Raw genomic sequence first — 10847 nt, 5'->3', positions numbered from 1 at the left:
GAAGCCAAACCTGCCTGGCTTTTCCTGCTTAGAGACATGCCCTGGGGAATCTTGGGGCACTTTTCTGTAAGTGGAGAAAGGTGGGGTTCTCCACTTATGAAGACCCATCCTGGTCTCTGTAAGTGGGGAAAGCCTGTGCTGGTCCCAGTGTGAAGGCGTGGGACCCACAGAATCCCTGGCACCCCATACCTCTATCCCAGGGCTTGCACTGACCTGTGCTTCACACAGAGGCATGGTTCAGCAAGGAGATGTGGGGAGGAATAGGACCTGTGTGAAGCATGGGTCACTCACTGCAGAGCATGGGGCACTAAGAATTCCCCAGGTTCTGCATTGCCATGTGCCTTCTTGTTGGGACCCACATTACCCCCTACTTCTAGGGCTGGGTGAAATGGTTGTGTTTTGATTTTGGATTTGGACATTTCAGAGGACAGTGATTTGTTTCAGTGTTTTGGATCACTATCCTGTTTCATTTCGGCCGAATCTCTGAATCGGTTTCAAATGGGCTGCAAGCTTCACACAGCCCTACCCAGCTGGGTGAGGCTTGGTGCCGGAGGCTGCAGGGCCCCAGTGGGGAGCAGGATGGAGCCATGGGTGGTTCACCTGGGGAAGAGCAGGCAAGGAGACCCCTGCATGAATCTCTCTGATTCCTGCCATGCCAGGTTGTGGGGCAGGGAAGCAGTGCAGAGCAGTGAGCAAGCCTGCTGGTCCCTGCCACACAACTTGGCTCCGCAGGGAGCAGAGATCCATGCTGGGGGACTCCTTGCTGCCACTGCCCGCCCTGTGCTGCCCTAGCGATGTGGGGTGGGCAGCAGTGGCAAGGAAAACCTAGCCTGGATCTCTGCTTCCTGCAGAGCCAGGTCTCACGGCAGGGATTCCCTAGTCCCTAGTGTGATTCCCTGTCTCTCTGATCATTTGCCCAGCTCTTCCTGGAGGGTGCGGGCCTCTGGATCTGAGTGTCAGGTTTCAGTCTGACCCCTGGATCTGCGTGTCAGGGTTCAGCCACACCACAGTCTTCCCAGCACTCGGCACAGGCTGCGCCAAGCGTCTGCTACTGGTTCCAGCCTGCAGCGGGAGGCTGCTGAAACCCTGCATGCAGACCCCCTGGGAAGAGCTGGGGGAAGCAATCAGAGAGCTGGGGAATGGAACTGGGAGCTAGATGACTACTCTGATATTGACCTTACCCTCCGTCTTCTTAATTTTTGATTCCCTGCAAGCCCAGCTCCAAAATTCTCTGAAACATTTCCAAAACATTTTGGAGCCTTCTGACCAGTTTCGGAGCTTCCCATTTCAATTCGGATTTGGTTTTTCAGGTGCTGAAATAGGCCAAAACACCTCTGAAACGAAACGACTGCTGAAATTTTGCACAGTCCTACCTACTTCATGCAGAGGCATGGGTCCTGGCATGGAGGCTTAGGGTGTTGGGGATTCCCCAGGTCCCACACCAGCTCATACCTTGGCACAGAGCACATAGCGATGTAGGTCCTGGCAAGAAGGCATGGAACAACAAGGAATGTGGGGTATTCCTGGGCAAGGGGAACACATTGCTTGTTGTCCCATATTGGGCCACTGCCCAATGCAGGACAATGGGTGACGTTTGTTTTGCCCAATGCAGTGGAGTAGCTGTGGCAGGATGAGTTCCAGGATGAGTTCCGCCCTGGCTTGATCTGCTTCGTTTGGAGATGTCTGTTTTTATGCTCAGGGTCTGGATGCAGGTATGGTTGGAGCCATTACATAATGATAATGTTTCAGAAGGGTGGCAGCTGTTACCTTCTAATTGTAATGCATGTACAAGCCAGGAACATAGTAATGTAGCCAGTCACTTCAGCTTTAACACTGCTTCATCCAGGATTAGAGTTGGAGCAGTTTTGCTATATTTGTAATGTCCCAGCTTGTCCATATGTAACAAGTAGAATGTAACAGCTTTTGAAATGTCCCCCTTTTTGAAGTGCTCCAACTGTACCTGTCCATGCCCTCAGATAAGTATCCACTGAGCCTGTTGAATCTATATAACTACATTGATTGAAAAGACAGCCCAAAGTTATAGCAGTGTAACTCTCTTGAGTTGACAAGCCCTCAGGCTTTTGTGGCTTTGAGGTCTCCCTCTTACTCTTTTCTAGTAGCTGTCATTTGGCTAAAATGGCAAGAACTGATTTAGGAGTATTTTCCTCCTGTGCTCACCAGATGCTGTGGTGAAAACATTGCTGGAATTATATGAAATGCTCTTGCAGCCAAAATGGAAGGTAATCCCACCTAGTGCTAGTGCTTCCTAGGAGCTGCAAAATGTCCTCAGCTCTCCATGATGTCGGTTAACATTTGAAACTGATAACAGCTGATGGCAGATGGCGCTTACTGGAAGGAGCTAGTAGATTGCAGATCGGAACCATAATTTGCTTGCAGACGCTGGTTTAAATGTGTCAGATTTCATGTTGTTGCCCTGCTTTGATAAGCAGTTTAAAATGTATAATCAAAATACCATTATATTAAATGTCTTCAATATTATTTTAATAACATATAAACTGAAGAAGTTACATTTAAAAAAAAATCCTTTCCAGCCTGCATTGATCTTTTTAATGTCATAAGTTAGTCGCTTCATTATCTGAGAAGAGATTCTGATGTTACTTGTGTTGGACTGACGTGGAGAAGCCTGATAAGAGGGTCATATCTGCATGTATATACACAGATAGATCGCTTAGTTATCTACAGTGATAGGGGGAAAATGCTGGTAGTTTACATGACCTTTGGATGGAGGTCTGGTCAAATGAGATGCTTGTCAAGTTTGCTAGAAACAGCTGGTGATTTTTTTTTTTTAAACAAATCACTCATCCTTGGCTTCTATAGCATGATATTTTCTGCTCTGCAAGTTATTTATATAATCCCTCCTGTTTGCAAGTAAGTTGCTATCTGCTTATTTTTCCCATTATTTTAACTGGTCCTTGAATGCAGACTCTGGAAGGATTTTGCTGTGTTTGTAGCATCATGTGAGAGAGTTATCTTAATCAGTAAATTTACCAACTCTTTGAGAGGCTCTTGGACAGCTTGTTATATATGTACCAGTCTGTCTCTTTTAGACTTTTGGTTCTAGGTTTATCATGCTGACGTTTGTGTGTGTGTGTGGTTTTTTTTCAGGGCTTCATTTCATTTGGTATCTTTGGTTTAGATAAACATCTAATCATTCTGCCATTCAAAAGAAGGTAAATTGAATCTTTAAACATTTATCTAAGCAGAGTAAATGCAAAAGACAGTTATAAAATGTTATTGGTTTTCTAAAATGTCAACCTCCATTTCAGCTTTTGCTCCACACTTCATCTCCTCCCTTTTTGTATTAGGCTAATTCAGTGCACAAAGGCTGCTTGCAGACATTTAAAAATAAGTAAATAAACCAGTGATTTACTTTAAACTTAGTGTTCCCGTGCTGAGCCCTATGCCTGCCCAGAAGAAGCAGTGAATTACTTCAACCTGGCTCTGCAGTTTCTGTAAAGATTGGGTGCTTTAATGTCTCTCTCACCTCCTCTGACCCTCACTGCCACTCATCTGCATTTTTGCTAACCTGCATTCAGCATGAGATACTGGCTTCTATCTCATCCAGGAAGAGCACAAAACAACTTCAGACTCTCCCTCTGTCTAAAGAAGTGTGTTTGTACCCAAAAGCTTGCAAAGAAGAATTTTTCCAACTATTTTAGTTGGACTAATAAAAGATACCAGATTTACCCAAAGAATCTTGTCTGCCTTGTGCTTTAGGGGGGTTTTTGATGGTTTTATCTAAAAGCTGATTGACTCAGCTTTAGCTAAAAATGCCAAAAAGTCCTGCTGAAGTGCCCTATCTCTACAGATGCTTCAGAGCAAGGTTGGTATAACATGCTGATGGTTCTGGTAAAATGCATTTTTTTTAACATGTGCAAGCAGCCATAGTGAACTACAGTTTTCTGGTCCTGCTCTAATGTCACTGCCACTGGCTACTGGTGAATTGCAGTCTTAAGACACCAGTGCAGTCCCTGGCTGGAACCGACAACCAGCTGATTGTCAACCCCAGCCCTGACCTGCTACACATTCAGTTTAAGGCACCATAAATTGGCCATAAACATATTCATTGTTATATGTAGAACATTTTAGGGTTGTTTTTCCATGTTATAATGACTTAAATTGGGTGCACATGTAGTCTCCTTGCCATTTATGCCATGATTGATATGTTACTCACAGCATAAATATAACGTGTAGAGGGGGCCACAGAGAGATAACAATTTTACGCACAGTACTGATGACAGAAATAACTTAGAGAAATTTTGTCTGAGTTCTACATTTTTTAATGTTTTCTTTTTAAAGTACCAGTTATTTTTTTGATGTTTGTTTTTTCTTAATTACTTTTCAGATTTGAATTCCTCTGGGGTGGTAGAACAGCAGCAGAACATACAGATTCTTCTGTTCCTGAGGAAATCAGAATGACATGCCAACAATTTGTTCGCTATCATAGAGATCACTGTGTCAGGAGCATTGTCAAAGACAGAAGGTGAGTCTAGTCCTGTGGAGAAGTTTGTATAAACTGCACTAGAATGTTCAGAGACCATCGTATAGCAGTAATAATGCAGCATGTCCCTGAAAGGATACATCAATTTGAAGACGGAGAATGTAATTTTAGGCAAGTGTTTTCATACCTGGATTTTACATAAGTAGCCATATTGTTACATTCAGGTGGAATTACCTGAAAATTGGACCCAACAAATACTACACCGAAGAGCCTTGTCCTGCCAGACTTTGAAGAATGTTGAGTTTAGAAGCAATATTGTGTGTGTTAAATATAGATCTTCTTTTCTAGTTCTGTCCTGCTTTTGGTTTTGTTTTCTAAAAGGTTGTTTTATTACTAGATAGGTCTTCTTCAGTTGGGAACTTCTAAGGCTATAGCTGTTCTGGAAGAGCCCTCTAGTGGGGATGCAGCATATGGTGGCAAAAGGGATTTTTCTGCCAGTCCAGTTAAACTGCCTTCCAAAAAATACAAGCTAAGCTAAATGAACTAATATCAAGGTTTTTATTCATTTAACTACACTGGTCAGGGGATGTCATATTTCCTCATTTCTAGCCAGTGTGCCTGTGCTTGCAAAACTTTGCAGCATAGACCACACCTCAAAGTATTTGCAGGGGGCAAAAGCTTTTGAGCCTAATCCCAAAAAGCCTATGCTCCTGAGTGTACTTTTTCAGGTGTTAAGCCACTGGTTTTCAACCTTGTTATACTCCAAGCACCCCTTGGAAAATGCCAGCTCTTAGCTTCCACTCCCTTTTTGATTATGAAGGTAGAGTAGAGCAGTGGCTGTTGACCTTTTTAGAGTCAAGGTATCCCTCTGCAACTGTTTTGAATTTGGTAGCACCCCTGGTTCAGAACCACTATTGTATTGCTTCCACCTACCTCAGTGGTCCTCAACCAGGGTGCTTCTGCAACACTCCATCCTGTATCAGGGTTTTTTGATAAACCTAAAGCAGGCAGGATGTAACTAATGACTTTCATGTCTTAGGCAAAACTCCCCTGTGCCCCTGGGGAGAAAAGGAGGGTAGTCTTACCTGCCCTGGATGTCCCCACACCTGGCTTCTACAGCCACATGGTGCACAGGGCTGCTTCAGTCTAACTTGGCTCCTGCGGCTGGGTGCTGCACAGGGCTGCTGCATCCCAACCTGGCTCCTCTGGCTAGGCAGCACAAGGGTCTGCAGCTGGAGCATGTGCTCTTGTTATAGTCCCTTCCTGGCCCAATCCCACATGCTTCTCCGAGGAACAGAGGGGTAGAGGACAGTCCCACCTGCCTGACACTCCTCTGTTTCCAGGAGTGTGGGATCTCAGACCAGGAAGGGCTGCAGGTAGAGTGCATGTGCCAGCTGTAGCCGTGTCACGATCTGCCTCTGCAGGAGGTACACAGGGCAGTTCAAAATGGCTGAGATGGCACCAATGCCCCAGCAGCTCTGTTGAGAGTCTCTGCACTGGAGCAGTTGTTCTGTTGCACAGAACTTGGAGCACAGCAGGGCAGATGTTTTTGACACTATGATTTCCTCTGTGAAATCCCTGAGTTTACCTTGTGACTCATGTAGGTGTTTACACACCTAATAATGCTAATATTGTGCAGCACCCTTAAAAGGAATCTCACTATGGTGAGGACTTTTTCTTTGCCAGTTACAAGTTCGCACATCGCATTGCTTAGTCTTTGACATCTCTCAGAGCTTTCAGAAATACATTATGATGCCCCAAATTGAGGATTATGGTTTCCAGTGCTGGGGTGGGAGAGAGTTAGGATGGAATTGGAGGAAAAGCAGCAAGAAAAAAAATCTATATAATAGGTAGATAGTTCTGTATAATATCTGTTGTATTGTCACAAATAAAGAGTGGTTCTAATTAAGATGCTTCTGATTTTCCTGTGATGTATAAGCAACCTGTAAGGAAGGTGAAGGAAGGCAGTCTATGGAGCCTATTTCATCTACACAGAGGCAAAATATGGCTCACCAGAAAATAGTTTTATAAAGTAGATGAGGTATGCTTTATACCTACCTGTTAAGATAAAATGTTTATCCTTCTCATTATTGGAATTTGTTGTTTCTTTAGTTTTTGTTTCAGTCATCTGCCAACTAATTGGATTTGACAATAGTTCAGTTTCAGAACATTTTCTCTCCAGACAAAAGTGCAGCTGGATAGACAGTTTAAATGATGGAACATACTACTACAGAACAGAGAGAAATGTAATACACATTTTTGGGTTTTAATTTCTGTTTTTGAAATCAAATTTTTTTTATTTTGTATTTGGATATTACACGTTTCCAATCTTTTTGTCATTTGTGAGAAAATAACGTGCATCCTTTTATTGCACCTCTGAATATCCACTCATTTAATTTCTCACTCATTTCTCTTTGTTTTAAAGATACTTTTTCTGTGATACTATGTTTGTAATATATTTCTTCTTTTGGTGCTCCATTACTAGGTGCTAACAACCTTACCTTGTTTTCACTATTTGTTTCTAATTAAAATATAAAAATGTTCCTTGACTGTTGCTGTCTCATATAGCTGTTAATCATCTTTGTTTGCTCAAACTTCAGAAACCCTGCACTTGGGTTCCATAGAACAGATTTTAGATAACCAGAAACATTCATTGCTAAAGGTAAATTTCTGAATAATACTTTTAGAAGTACTGGCTAGAAGTCAGTAGTATTGCCTCATTAGCATGATGGAAATGAACCCAGTCTTATCCTAAATGTTACATTATTCTTAGTAGTTGCCCTCTGGCAAATACTTAGCTGAATAAGCCAGTTAAGTTACTTACTTACACTATATAGAAAGTCCATCCATGATGGACACAGGTAAAGAAAAGTTTTATAGATGGGCGTTAAATTGCAGCCAAATAGCTATTGCTACTGGCACACCATATGTAATTAAATCAGATATTTTGTTACAGAAGTGGTCATGCTAATGAATACATATGAAGTAAGTATCCAATAAATATTATTAGTATGTTTGTGTGGTTTCTTAAAATTGCTCTTTAAGTTAAGCTTATTCTCACAGGCATAACAACTTTGCATGCATTTTGCTTTTTTACTGAGGTGTTTTATAGGATAAGGTACTGAAAATTGGCATACCCGTAGTATACAAAACTTGCAGGTTCCCTTCTAACATACTTTTAACTATCATGCTGTCTTTCCTTGTTTCCCCCTATTTTTCCTTGCTTTCCCCCACTGTGCAGTGGTGATACCAGATTTACAGAACATATGGGTGAATCCTTCCTTTGACATACAGGTGTGGTGCAAAGATATCAACTGGTATCTTCTTTGGCTGTGACCTGGTGAACTGGCTTATCCAAGTTGGCCTTGCCTCTGACCATGGTGAAGCTGTGACGTACGGAGACAGACTGGTGAAAGGAGGAGTTGTCCAGCATATTACCAATGAATTTGAATTTCGGGATGAGTACTTGTACTACCGCTTTGTTCGTAAGAGATCTGCTGTGAATGAGAGGTACTAACCTGGGCAAGTACTCAGAAGAGAATCAAGAGCAAGCAAGTTCATCTCCCCTGCTCTCACTACTGACACCTGATGCATTCTGTTTCTTCTGATTCCTGCAGAATTCTATTTCTTACTTGTAATGCATAAGAAATGCTGGTTCTGCCTGTCTCTCACTCCCAAAAAACTGTAGCTAATGACCTGCTTTGAATGCTCACTCATGCCAACATCTATTTTTCAATAATGTAACTTAAACCACTAGAAGATACTTGGCATCAGCTATTTTCCAGTTTGAACAAAACAAACAGGAGTTAAAAGATTCCTCCCCTCATTATATCCATGAACAATATCAGCGAAACAGCTGATAGTTGCCAGTGCCATATAGAAAATTTATGCATTCTAGTGGGATTATATTCTGTATTTTACCATGTTTTATGCATTTACTCTGGTGAGATCTTGACCCTGAGTTAAGACGGTATGATTTAATGGAGCCAGTCTTTCCTTCTACTGCCCTTCCACCATCTTCCTGTTCTTGTCACTTTGTACACTTACATAAAAATGAGGAACTTTTGCTCAACTGTTTATTTATTAGCCTAGGTATTTTATTCTTCCCATAAACATGAAATCCTCTGCTTTTTAATGACAATTGCTGTGAATATGATTTATGTCAAAGGTTTAGGAGCAAGAAATTAGCAGCTGAACAAATAACAACAAAGATCCTGGTTTTATACAAATTAATCAAGTCTTAAAGAGACAAAAAATGTCTTGCAGAAACAAAAGAAGATGGAACTAATGCTAAACAATTTGTTATCCAGAGTGGTTTTTTTCCATTTGATGCATGTAACTCTGTAAAAAGAGAATGATTAGCAGATTATTAATTCCTTCTGAGTATCAAGTCTTTTCATCTTCAAAATCTGGAGGTAGTAAGCTACTGTGGGGAGTTGAAGCTGTGGGTATCTATGCAAATCAGGTCCAGAACTTTTAACGAAGTATAAAAACTTTTAAACTAGATGCTCTGACTTTTAAATTTGTCTAAAGAAACCTTATGGAATTTCTGAACATGATTTTAGAATTTCTAAGGATTTGAAAAAATAATATTCACTTTTTTGTCAAACATTTCTTTCATGGATATAAGGTAATCAAATTCTACTAAGACTCAGGTATCTCCCTAAAAATTTCAAAGTGCTCTGCATTGTTCGTATCTTTTCGATATACAAAATAGAGTTTGAGAATCCATATTATCTGAAATATTTTGAAATGGCTAAAATAGAATCGATGTACGGAATAACTACTGCCCTTTTAAAACTGCCAAACCAATACTAAATTATTTCTACCAGACTTTTAATCAACATTGTAACTGGGGGGACCCACACAATAACCTTTTACTCGAGTAGAGTAGCCAAGTATGAAAATTGCCCTTTAAATCTTTTTTTTTGTTTTTAAGGAATTTTTTCTTTGACAGGAGAAACCAAATCCTTTTGTTGACAAACATGTAGTCTTTCTTGCACATTAATCTGCAGCGTGCATAGATGCAGACAGCATACTATTGTGTGCGGTACAAACTGGGATATCTTACCTTTTTTCATAACCAAACAACCTGACGTTTATAGTAACGTGGCTTAGTATACGCCACAGATAAAATGGATGCTTTACTCTTGTGACGTTGCAACAGCTGAAAACAGATGTGTTAAACTATTTTGGAAGAAATTTTGAATCTATATGCATATATACACATACAGTATATATATGGAAGCAGTGGTTATCACTGGCTTCTAAATGTTGCAAATTCTCAATAAATCTATAGTTGTTTTATCTGGTGTTTCTGAATATTTTGTTGTAAAATGCAATGGGATGCTTCTGTAAGGTAAACATTGCAAGAACTATTTCTGTCCTTTTTGAGGGTCCTCTTATACTAGTGATTTGGCAATCCCATTTGTTTTCTCAATGGATTTTATCAGTGCGTCTTCTTAATTGGCTGGAGGACCTACTGTGAATTGATAGAAGTGAAGAATAACTGACTTATACCAGCTATGAAATATTTTGGGACTAAGCTTCATTTGATTGGTTTTCTGCATTTGTTAAATTATCCACTTGATGACTAGTGGCTAGTTTCTTGAAAGTGCGTTCTCAGCCAAGTAGTCATCTTTTCTCTGCTTTTCCTTATTTGAAATGGTCCTGCTTATTCCCTTTCGTATGATGCATCCAGTCTGCCCCAGGTTTAGATGCAAAATAATCCGTCTCTGAGGGAAAAAATTCCCAAACTGTCTCTCTAAGGAAAAAGCTCCTTATCACATCTTCTCTTTAATTGAAGTGGAAATCATCATCTTATTACTGAGTTACAATATTGTGACCATTGATACTATACCATCATCCAATTACATAGTCTACAATAGTTAGTTAATTGATTTAATGAAACCGTAAATTAAATTCAAGATACTTATTTTATTTTTGAGCACACTCGGCACCACTAGAAAATGAGCAGATTTTAGACAGTGCTCAAAAGCTGGTAAGCCCCCATGACAGGAAGACAGGTACTTGCTTCGCAGTGGTGTGGAAGCATTTAAAGTAGCCTGAGTGCCCACTTCCCAAACATCTGAATGAATGGGGACTTTTGTGGTTAAAGACCTGAAAGGATGCATTAGGCTCTTCGCTGTTTCAGGTCAACTAGCTTGGAATGATGGGATTAATTTATAAACTGGAACCTGTATGTCCAAAATACACTTCCACCAATTCAATTGCTCTGTCCTGTGAAGCACTGAGGTTTAACATTTTTTTCCTGTAACTTATTGAAGAAACCATGGAAGAAACGTTTAATTCGCACGTGCTTTCACAACAGTAGAACACATTAGGTAATGAGTTCCAGTGACCTATTTAAATAGTCTCTCTCAAC

At 40.8% G+C, this 10847-nt stretch overlaps 1 protein-coding gene across 5 annotated transcripts in view; it reads left to right on the top strand.

Annotated features, from left to right (window-relative positions):
- Positions 1-10203, top strand: part of GPR155 (G protein-coupled receptor 155) — a 67846-nt gene extending 57643 nt beyond the window's left edge. For 3 of the 5 annotated variants that reach the window (XM_019522942.1, XM_019522943.1, XM_019522944.1), the window contains 3 exons: positions 3127-3191; positions 4367-4504; positions 7757-10203. In XM_019522942.1, coding sequence (XP_019378487.1) covers positions 3127-3191; positions 4367-4504; positions 7757-7979 — 426 coding nt within the window. In that variant the 3' untranslated portion in view covers positions 7980-10203. The other 2 variants (XM_019522945.1, XM_019522946.1) reach the window with 2 other exon arrangements.
- The last annotated feature ends 644 nt before the right edge of the window (positions 10204-10847 follow it).

The sequence above is a fragment of the Gavialis gangeticus genome, unplaced genomic scaffold (genome assembly GCF_001723915.1).
Source record: "Gavialis gangeticus isolate Ggan-Ray unplaced genomic scaffold, GavGan_comp1, whole genome shotgun sequence".
Classification (NCBI taxonomy): Eukaryota; Metazoa; Chordata; order Crocodylia; family Gavialidae; genus Gavialis; species Gavialis gangeticus.
The sequence above is the reverse complement of the archived record's forward strand: the minus strand, read 5'-3'. Positions and strand labels throughout refer to the sequence as shown.